The sequence below is a fragment of the Periplaneta americana genome, chromosome 2 (genome assembly GCF_040183065.1).
Source record: "Periplaneta americana isolate PAMFEO1 chromosome 2, P.americana_PAMFEO1_priV1, whole genome shotgun sequence".
In the NCBI taxonomy this organism is placed as follows: domain Eukaryota; kingdom Metazoa; phylum Arthropoda; class Insecta; order Blattodea; family Blattidae; genus Periplaneta; species Periplaneta americana.
This window is the reverse complement of record NC_091118.1, coordinates 192,973,173-192,999,836: the sequence shown is the minus strand read 5'-3', so window position 1 is coordinate 192,999,836 and position 26,664 is coordinate 192,973,173. Positions and strand designations below refer to the sequence as shown.

General features: G+C 35.2%; 1 protein-coding gene and 1 non-coding gene across 8 annotated transcripts in view; both read left to right on the top strand.

Moving 5' to 3' along the window:
- The window catches only part of Prosap (prosap), a 427,686-nt gene that overhangs the window by 307,100 nt on the left and 93,922 nt on the right, over nt 1-26,664 (top strand). For 5 of the 7 annotated variants that reach the window (XM_069819212.1, XM_069819213.1, XM_069819215.1 and 2 more), the window contains one exon: nt 35-52. The exons of the other annotated variants lie outside the window; for them this stretch is intronic. In XM_069819212.1, the coding sequence (XP_069675313.1) occupies nt 35-52 (18 nt within the window). The remainder of the gene's footprint in view (nt 1-34; nt 53-26,664) is intronic. 7 annotated transcript variants of the gene reach the window in all.
- Nucleotides 26,173-26,245, top strand: TRNAT-CGU (transfer RNA threonine (anticodon CGU)). Its single transcript has one exon. It is a non-coding gene; the product is annotated as a tRNA-Thr (tRNA).

Genomic DNA, 26,664 nt, shown 5'->3' with positions numbered 1-26,664 from the left:
TCTAATGCTGTGTTTTGTGTTCGCTGTCCTGTAGGTGGCCACATGGTTCAGGGTAAGCCGCACCTTTTTTTGATTATTTGTGTTGTGTTGTGCTGCTCTTTGTGCATGGATCCGGAAGCATGCGCTGCTTTCTTGACCCGGGAGCTAGCGGTCGTGGCCTGTGTAAGGTGTCTCATTACACAAATTGCCTGGGAAGACAGAAATATTACGAAGGCTGTCACAATAGTTAGCAACTGTGTCCTAACAATAGGCTATTACGCCTCTAGTTTAGCTCATGTATAGACTCCCTAGTGCCCTGAATCCTGCAAAGGTAAACTTCCCTTTTATGTTTAGTGTGCAGGGAAGTAGAGACCTACCCAAGCTTAATTAACTTCGGTCTGGATTAGATGAATAGATTTAGAAACATATTCTAAAATAAAAGTTAAGATTTTGGGTACCGTGTACCACTACAATTGAAATAATACAAAATTACAGTATTTGTAGTAATGTACTACTCGGAAAAAATAAACTACAAACATTTGTTAATAGATGTCTACGAAGAATTTTAAAAATTAGATGGCCAGATATAATCACAAACTCAGCAGTGGCGTAGCATGAAATTTTGAGCAGAGGAAGCTAATTCAAGTTGTCTCTCATGCAATATGAGAAAACGTATTACAAAAATATAGTCTTAAAGTAAATAGGCCTAGTAGTCAATGTCAAGTCAGCAGTCGAAGATTGGTTGGAACCTCGTAAGTAACACCAATAAGGCATGACCTCAAATGGTACATAGTAAAATATCATTCACGGTCTACACATATCTCTAACAAATAGACACGTATACGTATAACATTCGCTCACTCCCTGCCATAATTAGAGGAATCACAATACTAACAGTCAATAGATACAATATTAGTGTCATTACGTATGTATGCATCTGTCTTTTGGTTGTGTCCTTCATTGACACCAAGGGAGTCGGTCATTTATTTTTTAGATCACACTTTTGTTCGTAAGTCGTCTTGATGATAGAATTGTCCTAAAAAATTCAAGTAAATTAGTGTCAGGAACTGTTATTTCACTCATTATTTATTATATCAGCCACAATGCACACTAACACTTCAACTGAACACAACTGACGAAAAGGGATAACTCGGAAACTACTTATTTTTAACTTTGTTTATGCTCGATCATGCCGAAATGTAGTAATTATACACCTGGTAGCAGCCCTTTAATGGACCTCATTAAAGTCACCTATTCATTAAAGTTCAGGTGTTCCACCAATCAGAAGACACCATTGTAGCAATATGAAAGCGCAAGTATCGATTATTCTCGGATATGCAATCGAAAGACAACTAGCGAAACGTCACGGAAGCTGGAAATCCAATACTGTCGCAGAAGGTTATGTTCTGTTACTATAATAATTAGCGTTAATTGTAAATAATGTTCAAATAAATTCAATTTGTCATCTCGTTTTTCAATGTCTAAATCAATTTCAAGGTTATATCAAGATTAATGTTTATTTTACTCTCTAGATTATATCAAGGTCAATAACATTTCTTTCTCGCAAAAAAATCAATACTTTCGCGTCTGCGCACATCTCACAATTTACATGATATTGCACAAGGTCAGTTCCGCACCCTAGTCAGATAAGAATAGCATGAGTACTTATGAATAATTTCAAGTTAGAAATTTGGTCGAGCATAAAAAGTCGTATGAAACTTGCCTATAATGGTAATTAAGACGCTCGTATGAAAATTATGAAAGTCGCTTGCGCTCGTTTCATAAACATATTCGCGTCTTAATTACTACAATTATAGGCTCGTTGCATAATTTACTATTATGCCATATCGTTCCTCATTTACGTAATTTTAAATTATTATTTTTATTGTCCTGATCTAAATCATCAAACAAGGTATTGAATAGTCCTCGATTCTGTCTTTCCAAAACTAATGGATGGACTCAAACTCTTCTTCTGTTTTACGTCTATTATTTCTCCGTATGTGCAAATTTGCCAAAAGTATATCTCCTCCCACGTCCATGTTCACTGAAAAATTCTGTACAAAAATTTAGCAGCGCCACTAACGCGCCACTAAAAGTGGCCTCGTCTCAAGGGGCCCTAATATTAAAATCTGTCCGCAGAGTCAGTCTCCATGGATACAGATTGTTGCGCTGAATCATGAAAAAATACTGTCAGTATATAGCAACACTTCTTACCAGAAAAAAGGCAAGATATCTACTGACAAACGGTATTCATTCCAGGAAATACTTAAGTTCAAAGCCCCTTTACGAGGAATTACTTATTCCATATCTGGAAATACTTGTGTAGGTGTAAAGTGGCTTTCATAAGAATTACAGAGGAATACAAAAGATAAGATATGATCTAAAAGTGCGAGAAACCTTGAACATGTACTCAATGCTAGAAAAAATGAAGATCAGAAGTGAATGAAATAAATGGAAAGTATTTTCAGCCTAAGGAGGAAATAATACAATTAAAAGATAAATTTGAAAATTAATCCCGAAGGGAATAAAGAACAGGACGTCACAAGACGAGAATGGAAAATATATCACGACTATAGTACAGGCAGAATCAATAGGCGGGTTTTTGGTTTGGTACGGAAACAACTCACTCCACACTTTCTCTAGAGGTTTATGACCTGAACAAAGAAACCTTTCTGTCGCTCCGTTTGAATGTTAGTTATTGACAAGTGCTTGTCTGTGATACTACTGTTGAATTGAATTGAATTGAATTGAATTGAATTGAATTGAATTGAATTGAATTGAAAGAGGAGAATTGGGAGGACAAATTTAAAAGGTACGCGAAACACGTCCTTGCAAGGGGTTCGGGGCTGCAAGAATCTAAATATGTGAGCTCCAAGCCAGTTGGCCACTAGTCTCACTCCGGGTTACGCTGCTCCACTGAAGGAGATCTAGAAAATTTTGAAGGGGAAAACCGAAAATGGACGTAACCTCTTAAGTACCATTTTTTGTGTCATACTTATTATGTTATTTATTTTATTAAGCTAAGACATTCGTAAGTGTGCTTTCATTACGAAACTCGTTCATGTTATAATAATATACATATTCCACAATCAGAAAACATACGTTAATATTTTGTACTTCAATGTTTAATTTTATCGTGATTTATTAAGTTGGAAGTATACTGCATAAACATTATTTAGTATTTACTATTTCAACACAACATTCTGAAAATACATAAATACAAAGTATTTGTGTAATGCTAAATATTTGATTTATATTAGGTTTACATTACACTTTATTACATTTCTGAAATGACTTAACTTGCAAAATATTACAATGATAATATTGAGTAAAGAACGTGGGCCCTATTTGTAATTACTACAAATCACGTTATTATTTTATTTTCTAAGTTTTCCTGTAGTGAAAAAGTATCAATGAAGTTACCTGGGACAGGTTCTGAGGGATGTAGGAGTCGGGGTAGAGAAGTAGAGGTTCGCCAGACCCGCCGATTTCTTCTGCCCCTAGTATAATGTATGACTCCTCACGGGCGAACTAGTAATACGTCCGTGTCGGGGCTTCCCCCTCAACATCATACACAGATCTCTACAGGAGATGGACAACTATGAAAATTTAAGTGTGAAAATTTACTTGAAATGTTGAATTAAGAAAGAAGAGAACCGTGAATTTGCCGTCCGACATGAATGCCTACGATGTCACGTGGTATGGGAGAGGACTGTGCACAATGCCAGCTGCATTCAGTTAGACATCGGATTTATATGCACTAAACGTTGAGAGTACCACCGAGTGGATGTGATGTTCGTTGGGAGGATTTCCAAGTCTCCTATATCTAAGAACAGGTAAATGAATCACAGGACTGCAGAAAACATCTTGTAATCCGTGCCATGGATGAATATATAATAGGATGCGAAACTTACTGAGTTTCCCGTAACACATACTAGAGGCGCTGTTGTAGAAATTGATCTTGCTGCCACCTGTTTGGAGGAGGGGCATTATTACATCTAGCAGCGCACCAAGTAGCGAAAAGAGTAACTAATTACTCCATGCTTTTAGCAGCGCACCTGGTGACGAAAATGTTAAACTGTGCAGAAAGTATTCCCTCCCATCCTCATCGATATTCAAAACTAACCCAATTTAATATAAAACATTTACATTTTTATTCCTCACAGCATCGTCTACTGAAAATTCTTACCGGAGCCAACAGGATGATAAAAGAGACTATCTTTATTACACTTCCCAATTAAAATATAACCAGACAGAGACAAAAAAATAAAGCAAAAAGTTAGGTAGTTGGGATTGTATTCTTTGGGTATTTATTGTACAGCGCAATGGAAAAGTCTGCAAGAACTACTTACATAGTTCAATTTATTATAATACTATTACTTTACAATACATTCAACAACACTATTTTTACAACGTCCATTTAACATACACTGCTTATACACACATAGTATCACTTTATGTTCACTTATTAGCAAGTTTCTGTCTGCCATCTGCTCTCTTCGAGCAATATCTCGAACGGATAAATAGAGAACTCTGGGTAATGTACTCAACAGTTAGTTCTAATGTTCACCACCTACGACGTAGGGCGCTGATAATCTTATTTCAGCCCCCCCGCCGCCAGATGGTGCTCACCGCAGTTTCGCATCCTATTATATATTTATCCATGTCCGTGCGCTGAGTGCGAGTGGCGGGTAATGGTATAAGTGTTGCCAACTGAAGTACGAAAAGTCGTAATTGAAAAGTCGCTAGATTCCTTTTATTATCAATGAGAAAGTTTAATTTTTGTCGCCAGAGGGTGAAGAGAAAGTCGCTAAATCCCTATTTGATATTTGATATATATTTCTTCACAGCACTTCTTTACATGTAATGGTGTACCTCACATTTCTGTATCCGGTGCCACCATTAACATATTATTACAATAACACTTTATTTGCAGTACACGTCTACACAAATACTCCCAATTACACTATGTACCTTTTTTGTTACTGGGTCAATCTCCCCTTCAGTATTTCTGCTACATTTCATTTGCTATTCCCTATTTGTTCATAATCCTAATATATCTAATATTATATACTCCTTTCACACCCCCCTTTTCCTTTAACTACTATTCACTAAAATCTCAATTTCAATTTTTCTCTATAAATTATTATATTGCATTATTTGACCCATTTGTTTTTTTTTTTTTTTACCTTTTATTCATTTACTGTTCCAACGTTCAAATGTTAGTACTAATTTTATGCTGTCACTTGTTCACTTCTCTTCACCCTTTCTCACTATTTTCACTCATTCCTATTTGCGCTCACTTTCACTTTCTCACTAATCTGCTTACACCTAGTCCATTGTCACTATTCTCACTTCCTATAATACTTATATTTTATTCTATACATCTGCTTATACACTTTCTCTCTCCCCTATACTTCTCGATCTTTTCCAGTTTCACTTTACTTGTCCTTTTTGATCATATCCCCACTATTTTTTTACACATATCAAATATCTCTGCTAAATCCTCAACTGTCGCAAGTTCTGACCTTTCTTTACTGTTCGTCTCTGCCTTATTTCTGTCTTTGTCTTTCTTTCTATTTATTTCTTCTTCTATTCCTCTTTTATTTCCCCCCCAAGCTTTCACTTTCACATACTAGATTTCCACTTACACTCGCACCCTTATTCTTGACACTACTTTCTTCCCTACCACTTCCTGACTCTTGGTTTCTCTTTTTATCACCCCTCGCCTTTTTTCTAGTGCCCGTGTTGCTTGTTCCATAAATCCCTATTTAAACAATAGAAAAGTTAAAAGAATTTGTCTCGCGAAAACAGTTAAAATTCGCTAGAGTTAACGACAGAGTCGTTAAATTGGCAACATTGAATGGTATAAAAACAAAATACTGACGATATTTTAACAGTCTTAGCCGTCGCTTACACGTCAGCACACATGCATGCTGCAGAAGTGACTCACCTATTGTTAGATGTCGGACACTTGTGAATTAGGCCCAGCCTGTAAACATTCTCAACGGACACAACATCCATTATACCATAGGGCAGTGTTAACAAACCTAGGGATTTATCCCTAGTTCTAGGGAATTTGAAGGGGATATAGGGATAATTTATCCTAAATGAATTGTTTCTAGGGATTTTTTTATTTTCTCTTAAAACTAAATATTTTCTTTCATTTAATCTTCTATTTTAATATTTGCATATTTAAATTTGAGTTAAATACTTTCTTAGAATTATAATTCTTAACAAGAATAACATTGTAGCTTTCCATTTTTATCATATTCCTCATTGCTATAGAAGATAAATGTCACTCTTCCACAGTTTCTTTACTTACAGATTTTCTCGTAGGATTAGTATATGAGTATATTATTTTGTTAAATGGGGGTATTCCACTTTTCTCTACTGAACGGGAAGACTATATTATCTTTATGCGTAAAAAAGTAGGAGGTATAAATTTGTAATGCCCAGTATCCTGGAAATCAAATGGCAGTGTAAGTTAAATTTATCCAAGGTTTTATGCTATGGTATGAGTGGTGGTATTATGGGACAGGGCATCTCATATTATAACATTATTCTTTGTGTGAGAAAAATAGATACTCAGGGCAAAACTAGAATCTTATAACCTTCTAATTGGTGTGTAAAGTACTGATAAACATGCTTGAAAGGTGCTGGGGACAAAACTAGGGCCTTAACTATGGAACACGGATAACTTAATATTTTTGACATAACTATCAAGACATTTGCTGCCATATGAATTCTGTGTGTAATGTGTTACTAGTGTTCATGTCTTAAGCATTGTATGTGATTCCAGGCTTAATTTTTAGAATTTACGCAGGCAGTTTATCTGTTCCATATTGCAACCTTATTTTCTGTAAGTACAATTATGCGACATGAGAATTTTCTAAAACATAACACCTGATTCCTTGATATAATCTGTTATGACTTTGCACACATAAGGAGAAATGATATTCCTATAAGGGATCGCCTCTAATTTCAATTTTTATTTTGTTGTTTTCAAACTGGAGAATGTGGGAAAAAGACTGTCCCATATTACAACCTTCTCCAATAATAATAATAATAATAATAATAATAATAATAATAATAATAATACTTACAAATTGCTTTTAAGGAACCCGCAGGTTCATTGCTGCCCTCACATAAGCCCGCCATCGATCCCTATCCTGTGCAAGATTAATCCAGTCTCTATCATCATATCCTACCTCCCTCAAATCCATTTTAATATTATCCTCCCAATCTACGTCTCGGCCTCCCCAAAGGTAATAATAATAATAATAATAATAATAATAATAATAATAATAATAAACAAAATTTAAAATATCGATAATGTAAATATTGTAAACTATTTTAATAACGGCCCCCTTGACAAAATTCTGCGTACGAAACTGGCTGACGTTAAAACATTCATTGACAATAAAATTGACGCGAAGCTATAAGACAATACAAAAATCGACAGAGAATGAAACACGAAACATAGGCTATTAATAGCTGATACAACCTGCATAATGGATCAAGAAAGCTATAGAGCACTTAATTGTGATGTTAGGAACTCAACCGTTGTTATCATAGCAATAGTCCTCCCACGCTATGTGATATACAGTTGTTTTTTTCTGATCGCAGCGCTAATGTCATGTCCCATCTTTAGAAAAAACAAGTATAGGTCATTCTTCGGATTCCGGTTTTATCTCTGACATTGAGTGCACTTGTGGTGGAGAGGATCAGAGAATAAGGAGTTTTCTCTGAGGTTCTCGCTCTTCCGCAACATTATAAATTTTACTCCTCAGATATTAAATGCTTCGCCTTGCTCATTAATTTTATAACACAGTATGTCCTCGAGGAATAAGCTTACAGGGTGGCTTACGGGCTTGGGTAATACTAGATAGAGATGGTCAGCCTGAATTACTACTACTCTGTGAAACACGATAGCGCACCGGGCGGTGCCAGGTGGGAACGCCCTGTTGGCGAGACCCGCTTACATACAGGAGTGTTCGCGGTGCTGGTCGATGACGAACCTCGCTGGCATGCGACCTGTCAGTTGCAGAACGCCTAGCTGACGAGTTCCCTTGACATTCGGGGATTGTCTGTAATATCTTGTGTCCCTTGGGGAATTGCATGAGCCATCTGTGGAGTATCTCCAGGGCTGATAATTCACTCGTAGGGACTCCACACACTCCCTCCTCTTCGGCGTTGTAGTCACAACGGATCAACTATAGCCTTGCACGCAGGAAGATTTTAATCCGCCTCGTACGCCCACACACAAACGCATACGCACTGGTGTACACACTCTTAATCCAGGGCACGAGAAGGATGAAGAGATAATTTAATTAGGCCTATTTTATTTCGAAAATAGCTTACGTAGTAAGTCCTAAGCCTTAAACTAGAACTGCAGAAGTAATAGCAACTATGAAAGGTAGAGATATCCCCTGTACACGCCATGGGGATTCTCAGGACCATGCTTTCTTGTCCTTGGCAATAGAATAAGGTGGTGAGCTTGGCATCCGGAGTTCGGTTAGTTGCGTCCCCACAGGTAAGAATCAGGTCAAATTCAATTACCGGTCAGTTGCGCCCCTTAGCATTCGTAAAGCAGTCCATTAGCGTTACCCAAGGGACACCACAAGAAGGTTAACTGCATGGACTCTCAAAAATAGTTTTTTATGCGTGTAGCCACTAGAAATATGTAGTTTTGTTTAATTTGCAGGAGTTTCTTTCAATTTGGCAAAAATTTATATGACATTGATTTTACAAAATCAAATAGAGATATGGAGTTGTTTATTATTTTGTCATTTGTTCTCTGGGAAATAATTCTTTCTTCACTAATTTTTTTCTTTCTTTCTTTCTTCCTTCTGTGCTTCATATTTTGATGTATACATCACCAGACCTTCTCCAATACTCAGATCTTAATACAGAAACAAAGATGACCGCCGCTGCGGTCCAAACATTTCCATATCTATACTAATAATAAATCTGTAGCCTAAGTTTTTCTGGTAATTTTCGATTTTCCAAAAATAATAGGTGTTAACATGTATAATTAACCATCCTGAAACCGAAAATCGCTTTTTTGAAATTTTTGTTTATATGTCTGTCTGTCTGTCTGTTTGTTACCTTTTCACGCGATAATGGCTGAACCGATTTATATGAAAATTGGAACATAAATTAAGTTCGTTGTAACTTAGATTTTAGCCTATACGGCATTCAAAATACTTAATTTAAAAGGGGAGTTATAAGGGGGCCTGAATTAAATAAATCGAAATATCTCCCTTATTATTAATTTTCATGAAAAATGTTACATAACAAAAGTTTCTTTAAAACTGATTTCCGATAAGTTTTATTCTATACAAAATTTTGATAGGACTGATATTTAATGAGATAAATGAGTTTTAAAATTACAATAACAACGCCATCTAAGGCGCTGTATTGAAATAAAAACAAATGACTTCGTCTATAAGGGGCCTTGGACAACAACAATCGAAAGCTATTAAACATAGCCTACAGAGAATGTTTCTGCGTTTGCATGAAGTAATATCGGAAGGTAATTAATTGTTTAATTATTATTTCACCTTTGGAAAGTGTAGTTTCTCTAGATGGACATAATTCTATAATGTTATTACAGTAACTTCTGAGTGAAATTTAAGGATATACAAGGCTTTTAAAATAACAATACAATACATTTTCACCGCCACCTCAGATTATAGCGTTGTTGTTCCTGCAGTAACTCCTATGTGCAAAATATAAAATTTTTGAGTAGGAAGAAAAAACACATTTATTCATACCATTGCCATGGAATGAATAAATGTGAATTCTTACATTTTCGAAAGAAAGAAATATAATTACATATCACTGTTTATGCTGTATCATTATTTAAGTTATTTGAAGGGTTCAGAACCATAGTGGGCCAAGCGTCATTTACTGAAGACAATGGTTAAAATTAAGTTATTACCATAATTCAATGGAAACATATAGCAAGTAATATAAAGTATATACATTAAAACTAAATGATATGTCAATCTTCATTAAACTATTGTTGCATGTAATAATAATTAAGAAACATGTTAAAGGAATTCTCATTGCACCAAATGATTGCTCTCTGGACCAAAATGACCGCATTTTAATTATTTAAATACAATTTAAATTAAGTAACATATTAAACGATTTATCCTTCTATCAAACACGAATGTTCCCTGGATCAAACGTCCTATTTTAATTATATAATTACTTTATATTTATTTCTAACATGTGCAGCGGAGCGCACGGGTACGGCTAGTATATAATATATAGACGGTTCCGCCATATTCTTATGTCAAAATAGTTATATGTTTGGTATTTATTAAGTTGAATTACTGAATTTTGTCTTGAATAAACGTCCAGCGTTAATTTATGAACAATGTTAGGTTCAATTTCAAAGGCGAGACAACAAGATAAGTACGGTACGAGTATAAACACATTGCTATAAAGTTATGAACTTGACAGTGCAAACACAGCCTGAAAATAGTTTTCAATAAGTTGAAAATCATGCCCTGAACTTCGTATAGGGGAGAGTTGGGTAATATCGGACATCGGGTAATATCGGACAGTGATGTTTCTTTCATCTACCACCAGGTGGTGGTAGCAGCGTTCAGATGTCGCATACAGAAACGTAACCATGTCACTTAGGTACTACCCTACTCCCCCCTAAGTTACAACAGTAAATGCAAACGTTCACTAATAGTTGTTGGACATACAAAAGAATAGGCCTAACACATATCGAAAATCAGTAACTCAAACAAGGTCAGCCAACATTAGGCCTACTAGGTCTATTAATACAACTACTGCTGCTGCTATTAGCCTACTACACGTATAACTACGGTACTACTGCTACTACTACAAATAATAATTCATTAATAATAATAATAATAATAATAATCAACTTATATTTTATATTTTTAATAGATGGATGTTGACAACCTAGGGTCCTTAGCCTAATTCGTTCTGAATTTCAATTCTTTATGTTTTGTCACTTTTAGACTTAGGCCTAACTCTTCATGACTTCCTTTCACTTTTCTCGATAATTGGTTTGAAATGTTTTTCCCCCGTTCAACACCTTTGCATAGTTATTAATGATGGAATTTCTTCTACACTCTCATCTTTCATATTCAAGAAAATAACATAGTAATCTTAAACAACAATCATAAATGAAACCACACTTCTTTCCTGAACATCACTTTGAAACTTAACCAAAGTGCTAATAATGTCCCTTTTACACTATTCCCTGAAAAATTCTTCTTCTCTCTCTCCCATCTGTTCCCCTTTCTGTTGATGTGGATTCTTTCTGGGCGCTAGAGTGACTAACAGTACGGTATGAAGGTTGGTTAGAAACTATGGTTCTTTAGGCGTCATGGGTAAGATTAGAAATTTCACGAGGAATACGAAAAGCATCACCATTTACGATAGGAAAAATATCTTTCTTAATCTAGGTTCAAAATGTTTTATGTGTAACACTGTCATTTTAGGAGGATAGGAACTGGCCACCCTATCCCATTATCTCTTGGCTTAGTTGCCTCATAAGTGATGCCTTGTTAGTATCACTTGTGAGGTTCAGACCTGTCTTCTGACAGTTGACTAAACAACAACAAACTGTAATTTCCTTAACTTGGAAATTGTCACGATTATGCACCTAAACCATTTGTCGTGAGTAAAGTTGTACTTTTCGGAAACTCAAACACTGAAATATAAGACACCGATCCACTATTAGAATTACAACCCGGTACACAACACGAACGGCCGATTTTACGACGTAATTAACACAAGAAAAAATCATAACAAAACCACGTGAAAATCATGCTTGGACCGCCACCGGCGCCATTTTGGCCACAATCGATATCTATACTGTTTTCGCTGTAAGAAAAATCCTAATGTAAACATAAGCACGTTGTTGTCATACCCGTGATTGGCTCCTAGTCGAAACACTCACATGACGCAGGAAAATATAGTTCGTATTTCGAAACCATAATCTTGTATTATTTAAAAATAAAAAATTGAATTCTAGTTGTTAAATACGATTAAACATATAACTTCACTCATATGTAAAATGCTATGTAAAAGAAAAACTATTTTTATATATTATTATGTACAATGAACGCGGATGAATACCAAAAGTAACACCGCGGTAGTCTGTTCTTGTAACAAGCTGGCGTCACTTGAGGTCGTAGTTGTCATAGTATGGCTTCTGTATCCTCGGTGTGTGTGGTTATTAATCATAAGAGTGGAAACCCTCTCAAAAGCGGAAAAACAAATGGTCTTAAAGGTATATAATAAATTATGTGATAATTTAATTGCAGTAATTATAAAGTAAATGTTTCCTAAGCAAACGAATGCATAGTAGTGAGGTTAGGCCTACTTGACGAGTAACGGGAAATGTTTAACAAGAAACAGAATGTAGAACAGTAGGCGGGAACACGTACTGAGAATCTATGGCGCCAAACAGCGGCCAATGAAGCCTCACTTCAGTCACGTGCTATTGTTTACATTAGGATTTTTCTTACAGCGAAAAGATTATACATTAAGGTTTGAGTATTGGAGACGGTCTTGACATCAACACTGTATTTCCTTCAGAATGTCGACAAAATTGTATATGGTTGGATGCGATGTGTAGAAAGACCCGTTTAATTTAGCGTGAAAAGATCCGCAGTTGTTTGTTGTGCGATTTGTCGTTGTACTGAACGCTGTCCAAATAACCGGGTGGAAACAGGGTTTCGTCCGAAATATAATTATCAAAAATGTAACCAGTAAACATTGCATTTTCTTTCTCCTCCAGGCTGAATTCAAATGATATCTTCAGTAAAATAGTCTCCGATATATTCGGGGTTTAAAAAGGGTAAGCCAAGAAAGTACTTCAGAAATTTACCTTTTTCTGAGTTTGCTTTAAATTCTGCTGCGAAACGTAAATTTTAAATGTTTTTCCGCCAATACTGGGCTAGGTGAAACCGGCAGTCTCTGATTTTGAGTGAAGGGAAAACAAGTTTGGCAGCGGTATGTATAGCGAGTTCAAAATCCATATACATTTCTGTTGGGGCGAATAATACATGTCGTGATTCAACTGTCTTATGTTACACTGAAACATTTCTATATAGCTTTGTATGTATGTATGTATGTATGTATGTATGTATGTATGTATGTATGTATGTATGTATGTATGTATGTATGTATGTATGTATGTATGTATGTATTTATTCACACTGCAATGGGTATATACCCGGTGGCAGTGGTAACTAATTACACTCAATAATGACAATAATAAACTTATTAATTAAAAATACAATTAATGATAATACTAATAATTAATAATAATAATAATAATAATAATAATAATAACAACAACAACAGGGAATATACTAAATTAAATGAAACGATCACTTAAAATAACATTTGAAATATTCTGATTTGTATCTTAAAACTAAGATCGAACTAAAACCCACGAGTATATGTTCATATCTGCACAAGTACCTTTCAACATTACACTCATTTCGCTGTCAACTCACTCACTGCACTGGAACTACGACACATTTCACTGATTCTATCCTGATTTCACTAACACTTCAAAAACATTTCACTGTTCAAATACTTTGCACTGCCACTATAACCTATACAGCTTCACAGCTTCGATTTGTTTATTTGATAGCAAAAATAATAATAAAGGCACATATATTTCAACAACAAGTCAGGTGGCAGGAACGCAACTAACCGTCCTCTGGTAGGTTAGTGGCTCAGTTAGGACGCAACTAATCGCCATCCTTGACATCACACTTCTACCGCCGTCTTTACCCAGAGGAAATACCGCTGGTACTCGTTTCTGTTAGAGACTGAGTGAACACCAGGAAAAGATTAGATCAGTGGATAAAATACATATATATTACCGGTTGTTCTGTATGGTTGTGAAACTTGGACTCTCACTTTGAGAGAGGAACATAGGGCTAAGCGGGATGAAGTTACAGGAGAATGGAGAAAGTTACACAACACAGAACTGCACGCATTGTATTCTTCACCTGACATAATTAGGAACATTAAATTCAGACGTTTGAGTTGGGCAGGGCATGTAGCACGTATGGGCGAATCCAGAAATGCATATAGAGTGTTAGTTGGGAGACCGGAGGGAAAAAGACCTTTGGGGAGGCCGAGACGTAGATGGGAAGATAATATTAAAATGGATTTAAGGGAGATGGGATATGATGATAGAGACTGGATTAATCTTGCACAGGATAGGGACCGATGGCGGGCTTATGTGAGGGCGGCAATGAACCTTCGCGTTCCTTGAAAGCCATTTGTAAGTAAGGATAAAATACATGACATCATCGGGAATCGAACCCGCATCCTACCGATTTGCAGCGATACCTCTTAATCAGACCTCCCTCACGTCCCGAATATTTTAAGCTTATCGAAACCAAACAAACGAAGTTAATAATATATTTATACAGTAGCAACAATTTTTGCAGTGTTTGAGTTCCCGAGTTTTTTTTAATACTGCTGAAAAGTTGCGTAAAAGTTCATTGAGACTGGACAGCAGTTACATTAATGTATTATTTGTTACAACTTTATTTTTATGAACGTACGCAGAAAAATCAAACAAAACTTCAGAGTGAGTTTAAATCAGTAAACATTACGCAGGCTATTAGTAATGCAAAACAGGAAAAATGTAACATATGGTCATAAAACAGAATGAAAACGAATTTGAAATTAAAAGCTAGAAAATGAAGAACAAGCATATATAGCAATGAAACACTTTTACAGTCAGGTAATCGTGATCAGAATTTGTGAATAGCCTGTCAGAATTTGTGTGTAAATAAATGATGGTATGCCGTTCAAATCCGAACACTTTTCATTACCTGAAATAATTGTGAAATCTTATTTTAAAACTTTTAAATGCCTGCTGCCTTGGCTATGTGAGTAGTGTATGCTCTTCCCAACCAAGGTGTCCAAGATTCGATTCCCGATGTGGAAATATTTTTATCTTTGTCCCCGAACTGGATGTCATGTCATGTGCTGTTCTGTGTTGTCTCAGCAGTGACCCTGTGTCGTGCTGAACACACGACCAGGGAGGCCTGCAATGCATGTGTGTCTAGCGTTCCCCAAAAGATAAACCGTTCCCTACATGACATTGGTTTGTAAGGGTCGAATTCATAGTCGTCACTTGTAAAATGAGGAATCACTTAAGTAATAAGTGTTTCCTTAGCACTTATTTCAGATCGTATTGCAGAGACGGTACTCTTTCATATCCACTGAGGATTCCCTTGATATCGGAAAAAATATGACAACATGGCTAGACGTGAGCGCTTTCGTACATTCAATTGTTTTCCAGCGCCTTCAAATTGTCAAATCGGAATTATTATCGTACAGAAATACAGAATTAAATATTATAGACCTAAAAATTATACAAAATGTCTAGAAAGCATTTTACAGAAGAAGAAAGAAGTAAACTAAGGGAACTAGTGATGAAATATAAGTAGATATATCGTAGAAAGTAAAAAAAATCTTATAATTATTCTCTCCAAAAGAAGAAACGGACATGGGACAAAATTGCAGTTTAGTTTAATGCAAACTCCGAAAATATTCCTGTAAGCAAATCATTTTAATTTAATTTTCAGTTACTTTTATGGTAAACAAAGTGGAAGTTACGTAATTACGCAAATTTTAACAGCTTATTCCTTGGGTAGAATACAAACGAAAATGCAAACACTACTTTGTTGGGACGTGAATAATTTTCGAAAAAACTGCCACGCAGACCTATCTGAAATGATGCTGTAGCATAAAATATCAAAGCAACCGGTATTTTCAGCAGTGGTGAAATCAGTAAGCCTCATGATTGTATTGTGAATTTCAATGAGAGACACCAGAATATCCACAACAGTCTTCTTGTCAAAACGGTATCTCCTCTTAAATTGTTGGTCATTGTTCATCTCTAAAGAGTTTTCCATATCTCTGATATATCTTTTGTTTTGCCGAAATACATTTTCATTTTCATTATACTGTAGAACTCAATAAATTCATCAAAATCATAATCATCCACTGTACACTGAATCAGCTGATTACAATGCATATGAGGAAACGCTTGAGGAAGCTGACAAGCTACCTTATTTGAATAAGAGTTCACTTCAGAGGGATTTATGAATTGGAAATTATTATAAGCAACTGCTTAAGGATTTTCTTACGATAAGTATTGACTATGAATTCGGTCCTAAGTCTGTAATACGAGGACGTAAAGTTGACGAAAGAATTCTTAAGCAAGACGCACACAGAAATTCAGTATCGTTGTGTTATTTAAGCATTCACGATGCATTTGAAGTACAGATTACAGAAGGAATAGTCTAAACTCGACATATGAACTTCATAAAGTATCCAAAACTACGAGTAGATGCTTGAATACTAAAGATTTTCCCCAGAAAGCGTCGGAGACTTGAATGCTGGTATAAGACACACACTGCATGTTACATTAATGAAGCATGACGCCTTTCACTTGTCACAACTTCCGGCGTACTGTATGCCATTGAAGCGGGCGAGAGCCGCCACTGGCCGAGCGGGCGGGCAGTCGGGTGGTCTGGTCGTGCGGGCAACGCCCTTCCAGACTCTCCTTCTCTCTCTCTCTCTCTCTCTCTCTCTCTCTCTCTCTCTCTCTCTCTCTCTTCCCACACGAGATGACCGCTTCTTGCATCATGTACCGCTACGGTCATGTGGCGATCTTACAACGGGGAGGAGGGTGCCCGCTCAAAGGGTTGGATGCTGCACCGAAAGTTCAACAGCGCGAACGACGATGTCCAGCGGTTCCTATTGTTAGTTCAGTCCTCTCATTAACGAGCTTCTAAAGCAGCATTTGAAATTAAGGACCACTTTAAGGAATTCTGACAACACTGCAGGCACCTCATGGTGCCGTAATAAATTCTTCCATAAATCTTCGACTGTTTTATTGTATTAAATATCTTTCTCATGCATTTAGGTTTTTTCCGTCTGTAGTTTTTACATCTGGCCACTCAATGTCCTTTAAGTCGATCTGTACTTAGTTTACCTACCGATCTGTGAATTTAAAAATTACGTGAAATTCTAGACAGTTCCATTGTGTGTGTGTATATATATATATATATATATATATATATATATATATATCTGTAATAATCAGTCACTTTTTCCTTTAACTCAAATATAGTAGGAAGAAAAAACACATTTATTCATCCTATGGCAGCCGTACAAGGAGACTGTGACTTCTTACATTTTCGAGACGAAGAAATATAATTACATATAGGATATTTTATTATTTGCTGTATCACTATTTAAGTTATTTAATAGAACAAAAATCTGAAAATCCATAAATTGTCACATAGGAGTTATTGCAGGAACAACGACGATATGTAATATTGCGTAGCCTATATAAGATACTGTTAATTGTTACACAACACAACTATAATGAACTAAAACAGTTCTACGAGTAATATTTCAACACAGTATTTTCCCTGTATTTGCACTTCCACAGCCGTTTTTATAGATTGACTCACAACTTGTACTGTACACATGGTTCTGAATTAGCAGCAGAATCAACAGGAGGTCATCTCTCTTCATTTATAACATTCCGGCTCGAAGCCAACATTCCATTATTTTAATGAAAACGTTTTACGTACGAGAACGTAAAATATTACACCATCTTTCATAGTACAGTATTTCGCCAGAAAGTTGACGAGCGACTGGAATATTAAATTTGTAAATCCGTAACAGTGATAAAACATGTTCTTATGAAAAGCTGTCTAACAAGTATTTAGTAATTAATTTTTTTTTGTCAGCTCGAGTACTTATTGATAGCACCAAGCATTACAATTAAATTTATAGATTTTCGTAGGCGACGCTAGTGTCAAGTTGTCCAGAATTTGTACATTTAATTCTGCGCCAATGGTTTTCGATTTACGAGCTGTGATACTTGTCCGGTTTTAAATTAATGAGTTGTAATGTTTTATTCAAATGCATACTTTGCTAAGTAAATTACTAGTTGCTTTGTGGCACACCAAACTACACTGTCCTAGTGTTGCAGCTTAAAATCTGAAGTTCATCACCGCCTTCACATCAGCAATTGCATTGTTATGCATGAATTTATATGCACTTAAGTGATTTACTGATAGTGGCGATACTATCACGGATAGATGGCAGCCCTGTTGCGGAAGATGGTGTGATATAATTAGTGACGGTGAAAGGTTAATTTGGATTTGAAAGGAGGCTGTTCGTGGACTTTTGAAATTGGTACACCTCAGCCTTTGCATAGAGGGACTTTGAAAATTCATGTCAGGATAGGTGGTCCCTGAGACCGAACTCCGGACTTTCAGAATACTAGGTGGGAATGATAATCATTACTCCAACGTTATTATAGTATATGCTAAATGTATAATTACTTCATATTATTTTCATTCTTAGTGTAATTTATGTCGCTTCATATGCCATAACAATTTCTGTTCTTAGGGTTTATGTGTTATTACTGAACACTTTTCTTTCGCTAATCATTCGGCTTATGTTGTCTTCAGGATCCTATGCATTCCTTATTATAAACACTGTATATATCAGGTACTGATAGTATATCTTCATGTCTTTTGTGATCTTTCAATATGAAAATTTTAATTGTTTTGAGAAATATGATTTGTGCAGTGTATATTTTGCTCTCTTTTTCCTTGACATTGATTTAGTTCTATGGAGGCCTATCAAATTCTAATTATATACTTTTACTTCTTGTATTAGCTTTCTATATGCAACCTTTAACTGTTTTGAGAAGTCTCATTTGTGCAATGTATATTTTACTGTCGTTTTTCTTCACTTATTATTACTCTACTTCAATATAACAAACTCTATTAGTATACCTTTATTTTTTGTGTGATCTTCATATATGCAACCTTTAACTGTTTTGAGAAATTTCATTTCTGCAATGTATATTTTACTCTCGTCTTCCTTTACTTATTTATTTAGTTCTATGCATCAAGCTTTAATAGTATATATTTATTTCTTGTGTGTTATTTCTATATGCAATCTTTAACTGTTTTCAAAAATCTCATTTCTGCAATGTGTGTATATATAGGCCTATCTTACCCTGGTATTCCTTTACTTATTGGTTTAGTTCTATGCATCAAGCTCTAATAGTATATACTCGTATTTATATCTTGTGTGATTTTCTATATGCAACCTTGAACTGTTTTGAGAAATCTCATTTCTGCAGTGTACATTTTACTTTCTTCTTCGTTCACTTATCAGTGATTTACTTCCATATATAAGAACAAAAAAAGACCAAATATTCTAGAGTCTGAGTTGCATTATTTAAAACAGTGAACATGTATAGTCTATGCTCCACAGACGTAGTAGATTTTACAAAATCATAGAAAATGGTTTTGTGGTAGTTCACTCCCAGAACAATTCCTTGTAGAAGTTGCCGTATCATTAACCTCAGTTTAATTTCTCGAGAATATTTCTGCATTAATTCCTCTAAATGAATTTGGACAGTTCACTGTCTTAATTTTATTCGTTCTGTTTATTTTATGTATAAAGGAAACATTTAGCAATTCAGTCTAGTTATACTGACGTTAACGGTCTCTGACTACATGGTAATTTCGTATTTTGACGTTCATTCCAATAACGCTAAATATTCACAATTATCGTCATTGTAATTTCTTCCTATTATTTAGCATTATTTGAAATATATTAACATTCCATGTATATTAGTTTAATTTTGCTACATAGTATGTATTTAATTGTTTAATTAATAATTCATTATATTTTACTGTTTAATTCATAAGTAACTCTTGTACACACGTAACTTTTATCCAGCTCAATTTGTTGTAATCTTCGTAACTTGTAAGTTTATTCATATTATGTATACTTTTTGCTGATTGAGTCGAAGATAAGGTTTCATGGCCTTAACTCTGCCAGCTGAAATAAATTGTTGTTATTGTTATTATTATTATTATTATTATTATTATTATTATTATTATTATTATTCTGTAATAACTTTCAGTCCTATCTGAAGCTGCATAATCCAGAAAGACACGTAGGATATTCGCTTTCAAGGTTAATAACTGTACGACGTACGGCAAAAATATACGCTCATTAAAGTGCCAACTTGAAATAGTCTATTTATTATTACTGTTTCATACCCTGGAGCCTAAAGTAAGGGTGGGAAGCCCTGTCACAGTACGCCTGAGGTGACAGATTGTATTTTTGAATATGTTATGTCGAATTTATGAAAACGAAATACAGATATATTATTAATATTGATTTAAGTGTGGTTGCAATATGTGCAGAAACAATTTTACATACTAGCAGTGTTTGTTCGGCTACACAGAACTTCCATAGACAATAATAATAATAATAATAATAATAATAATAATAATAATAATAATATAATCTTAATAATAATTACAATAATGGTAAATATTTTACAATGATGAAAAATGGATGAAATGAGCAGGTCTGGAGACAGAGAAAAGATATTGAGAATTTCTGTTGGAGAAAAGTTTGAGTTCTCACACCTTTCTAATGAACATGAAAGTTAACGTTGTTTATGGAAAAATCACAGGTTATATCTCCTTTAGGAACCTTGAACAAATATCGGGAATCAAGATCTTTGCATCTGGAATATAAACTGTGACATTGTAATCACAATTTTCCTCATAACTATTCTTTGAGTCATTACGTAGAAATCTATACTACGAACACAACGATGCGAATTTTCATTGGATAATTTATAATTTAGTAGAATCAGTTGTAACAGAATTCCGGACTACAGATGCATTCTCATGTTTCGATCTCATTAATGTAAAGTAACGTATTAAAAGAGAATGAGGCGTAGAGAAAGAATACTTTACTGACCTTATTAGACCCAGCATTGTATCTGAAGTGCATGATTATTATGTAATCTACTTGCTAGTGAAAATAGAGTTTACTGTCAAACAGTGCGAGATCTTGAACACAATCTTTTAATAATAAAAGAAAATAGAAAACTGCGCACTTCAAAAATGGTATAAGTAGTCGTCGTCATCATCATCATCATCATCATCATCATCGTTTTAGACCTAGAGGTCTGTTACGGTCTGAGTCGTTTATTCGCGCGTACCAAACTTCTTTTTCTTTCAGGCCGGTATGTAGAAGTTTTTTCGGGTATCTTGTCATTCATTAGCCATCCTCTCTACGTACTGTATCCAGTTAAATCTGTAGTTCTGAATTAATTCCAAAATTGGCTGCTTATTTAAATCTTCCAAGATGTTCAAGTTATTTTCACGATATAAAGTGAATACCCAGTCCAAATATCGCATATCTGCTTTTGAGAATAGTTGGTGATACGATTTCTTTATTGTCAAAGTCTCACTTCCATTTATTAATAGCGATCTACCCAAAATTTTATAAATTTAGAGTAGAGTGTGCTTTTTCATTAAAGAGAGTTAAAAAACTTCATTTATTATTTCCGTGATCTTCATAATTTTTTTTATATTTTCATAGACATGTCCTTTACTTCAACATAACCTAAATAATTAAAATAATTTACTTTTTGAACAGTCAAGTCCCAGAAATACGTTTTTGCACGATCGTGTGTTTTTTTTTTTTTTGTTAGGCCTTGAAAGTTAGAATTCCCATACAGAAACTTGTTGCTAAGGAAACCATTCTCCACAACATAAAACTATACTGAAATAGACCCATTACAGTGCAGTTTTGCGAAGGCTTTGGAATAATATTACTCTAAATTTTCAATGCAAAATATATTTTATGCTCGACCATGCCGAAATGTAGTAATTATACACCTGGTAGCAGACCTTTAATGCATGTCATTAAAGTACGCCTACTCATTAAAGGTCAGGTCTTTCAGCCAATGACGACTCAGGTTACAACTGTTCAGCCAATGACAGGTCAGCTTTCTACCGTTATAAAATCGCAAGTATCGATTATTCTCGGATATGCAATCGAAAGAGAATTAGCGAAAAGTCACGGAGGCTGGAAATCCAATACTGTCGCAGAAGGTTATGTTCTGTTACTATAATAATCAGCGTTAATTGTAAATAATATTCAAATAAATTCAATTTGTCATCTCGTTTTTCAATGTCTAATTTTATTTAAATGTTATCTCTGTAGGTTCTTATGGCCTAGCAAGGTCAATGTGCACATCTGTTCCTCGGAAAAAATCAATACTTTCGCGTCTGCGCACATCTCACAACATACGGGACATTGCTCCAGGTCAGATACAATAAAAGTAATAATATCAAGTTAGAAATATGGTCGAGCATAAGAAGTCGTATGAAACTCGCCTATAATGGTAATTAAGAAGCTCGTATGAAAATTATGAAACTCGCTTGCGCTCGTTTCATAAATATCTATACTCACTTCTTAATTACCTTCATTATAGGCTCGTTGCATAATGTACTTATATTTTCAATTATAAAAATATGATCCTGCAAAAAATGTTGTACAATACAAGTGCATTACAAAATCTCGGAAACTGGAAAACGGGCAGAGCGAGTTTTTAAAACTTTTCCTCGATTTTGTAAAAAACACCTCCCAACCTTCTATCGTAATATATTATCAGTCTGCTAATGTTGTTACAACAGTAAAACAAAAAACTTTGTAATTTAAAATACAGTTCGCATTGGTTATGCCTTTCCGTAAATCATTTCTTGATATCTAAGGCTTGTGTATCTGCGAACACTAAGGGTAAATGATGCTCTAGGTTCAAAAATAATATACCATCCGGTATTAGTGAAACGCAAGTATTCTGGTTGTCACATTAATTTTTTTCTTCTGATTTCCAGTGGAATGTCTAGCACCGACATGTTCTGAATAACCTTCCAAGTTTCCGATTACGCAGTAATCTGATTTATTTGCTTGGTGTGCTAATTTTACATAATGTTCGTCATACTTGCAGCTACCCTGAAGAACAATTCAATTATTGGCTCCACACATTTTATTTGCTTCAGTTACGTTACTGTGATTCATGCTTTACCCCCGAAGCAAAAAATAATGTTTCACAAGCACATCGAACAATGGGAAAGATAAATATTTTATCTGATTTTTATGTATCCAGAAACTAGATACATTGATAACATACCAGTATTTTTATTTTCCATGTCTTACTTTCATTTACTTAACGCCTGATTACTTCAACAGTTATAGCCTAAAGAAACTACTCGTATCTCTATGTGATTTAAAAATACTGCACGTTTCAACAGGAAAGAAACCATCGAGATTCTGAATCTTTTCCATGTCATATACCTTTTATTACCTACCCTGTTCAAAATCTACTGGGAGGATTTAGTGAAGAACTGTTTTCAGAACATGGGAGGACTGTACGAGGAAGAAAAATAAAGTGCATAAGATTTGCTGATGGTGGCAATGTTAGCAAAAGAGGAGATGATACTAAGAGATATGCTACTGGTGCTAAATAATAGCTGTGAGCAATACGAGATGAAGATAAATGAGTCCACTGCAAGAATGATGGATGTCATTTGGAATACATTTTGCAGGAGAAGCAATTGAAAGTTTGAAATGCTTAGCGCTCAAAGCTTAACTGTGATTTTCCGATCATTACTGGGCAATGACTATCAGTGTTAATGCCATATAACTCTCTATGTACATTCTATATGTCTTAAGCTATGCATTGACAGTCTTGGTTCATTTTCGACAAGAAAGTGACATCCATCATTCTTGCAGTGGACTCTTCAAATGCAAACAAGACGAAGACCATGGTTGTCGGAAGAAAAATAAAGAAGGTAAACTTGAGAATTCTAAATGAGGCAGTAGAACAAGTGAACAGCCTATTTATTTATAGTTAGAAATAAATTTAGGTTTATTTTATTTCCTTTTTTTTCTTTTATTGCTGTAATTATTGTATAATTGTAATTGTATTATCACAGTCTACTATATACAGTCACGAAGCTTGAGTTTTGAGGGTCTTAGAAACAATAGACTGTGACGGTACTATTTTGCATTGCCCGTAATGAGGCGATATTAGCGATCCTAGTGGTGAGCAACTACCTAATGTTTGCATATTTACTACGTATTGAGCTTCGCGACTGTATATACTAGACTGTGGTATTATTGTATATTATATATCATTGCCACCGGGTGTATACCCAATTGTAGTGTTCATACATACATACACACAAGATTAGTCCAGTCTCTATCATTATATCCCACCTCCCTCAAATCCATTTTAATATTATCTTCCCATCTACGTCTCGGTCTCCCCAAAGGTATACATACATACATACATACATACATACTTGGGGTGTACTAAGCAGTAACATGAGCTGCTGCCAGGAAGTCAAAAGAAGGATCGCAATGGCCAAGGAAGCTTTTAATAGAAAAAGGAGCATCTTCTGCAGACATCTGGAAAAATAACTAAGGAAGAGACTAATGAAGTGCTTTGTATGGAGTGTGGCATTGTATGGGGCAGAAACATGGACATTACAGTGAAGTGAAGAAAAGCGAATAGAAGCATTTGAAATGTGGATATGGAGAAGAATGGAGAGTGTGAAATGGACAGACAGAATAAGAAATTAAACTGTGTTGAAAAGAATGGGTGAAGAAAGAATGATGCTGCAACTGATCACGAAGAGACAAGGAATTGGCTGGGAAGAAACTGCCTACTGAAGGATGCACCGGAAGGAATGGTGAACGGAAGAAGAGTTTGGGGCAGAAGATTTCAGATGATAGACGACATTGAGATATATGGATCATATACGGAGACTAAGAGGAAGGCGGAAAATAGAGAAGTTGGAGAATGCTGAGTTTGCATTGAAAGATCTGCCCTTGGGTAGAACACTATGAATGAATGAAAAACCTACATGATGCATACGTGTCCATCATGATTCATGGAATGTTATCTGAACACGAGCATTCATTTGAGTCATGTTTAATGTATAGAAACTCTACAGTGGCTAAATCTATGGAAAGACTGTAATGAAACAATATTGGCATGAGAATTACCACAGAATCTTTCAGTGATCGAATCTCGAGAAGGTGTCATCAAATGTATTATTATACAACTCCATTCCATATTAGTTAAAACATGCTAGGAAAACCTGTGGAGTGCTACCATTTATAGTAAGATTCTTTCTTCGTGGCCGCAAACCCACATTCCTTGTAAGAATCGCGAACGACCATGAAGAAAAAAACTGTACTTTTAGAAAACATATTGCATTGCAGATTACAAGTTTTTCAATGACATTTAAATGATAATGAGCAATCGATGCGAATTATTTTTTGTACAGAATCTTCTTCACCGCCTTCACAAAACCTCGATGTCGCGATAACCTCCACAAAACTGACTTGAGGAGCTTATTAAGAAAGTTGCTAATTTCTAATATTTTAAAAGTTATTGTACAGTATTTTTATTTATTAACCTTTTTTTTTATTTTGAAACAGATTCCAGTATACGTGGTATAAGAGGAGAAAGCTTTGTGTACTTATTAATGAATGGCAAGTCCCGAAAGATGTTTGAGGGACCTTTATCAGAAGAGCCTCTAAATTTCCAGAACATCCCAACTTTATTTTATTTTTATTTTTATTAGCTAATTCTTTTGTATTCGAAAAATAATTTGATCTTTATGTTATAAGATTGAATTGACCTAGTTGCGTATACTTGTTCAAGAGAAATGGATCCCAAAAGAGTTTCTTAATTTATTTCCTTTTTTAACCTGAAACGTTTATATTCGAACGTCAGATGAATATTAAAGATATTTTTATTAATTTGTCCTACATAATACTATCTGTAATATTGACAATTAACATTTGAGGAGAAAAATTCGCTCCGGTGCCGGGGATCGAACCCGGGTACTTGGTTCTACGTACCAAGCGCTCTGACCACTGAGCTACGCCGAATTCAATCCACAGCACCGGACCGAACCCTCCTCCTTGAATGTTTCCCTTTTGGCCTGACTCCAAGTTAGGCGTATACGTTGACGTTTTATGTCCAAGTCAACTGCCATTATACAAGGGGCGCACTCAGCTGAGTGACTTATTTGGCCGGGATTCCGCAGTTAAGTGCACAGTAATCTGTGCAGAAATATGCACTGGTAGCTATGAGAATATTAAAGATATTTTTATGAATTTGTCCTACAGAATACTATCTGTAATATTGACAATTAACATTTGAGGAGAAAAATTCGCTCCGGCGCCGGGGATCGAGCCCGGGTACTTGGTTCTACGTACCAATTCGGCGTAGCTCAGTGGTCAGAGCGCTTGGTACGTAGAACCAAGTGCCCGGGTTCGATCCCCGGCGCCGGAGCGAATTTTCTCCTCAAGTGTTAATTGTCAGATGAATAGAATGCTACGAAAATTTCAACATTAATGCTATTTTGTTAGCAACGGAAATGAGTTAGTACGTCACATTATTCTAATGCCACTTGCAATTGATCATGTATAGTAGATGAAACACAGTAATTACATTGCAAATACTTATACTATGATATATATAAATATACAGAGTGGTTCACGAAGATTTACCGCCAAGCACGGAGCTTATTTCTGAAGACATTCTGAGCAAAAAAATCACACAAATATTTCTCCTAATCGCAATGTTTTCAAAGTTACATTAATTTTAAGTTGTAGGTAAAGTGCCTTTTTTCTTTAGTTTTACGGGTAAAAAAATATAAAATAAAATAGGAACTAAAATTAAAATTTCAGCTGCAGTGAAATTATATGATA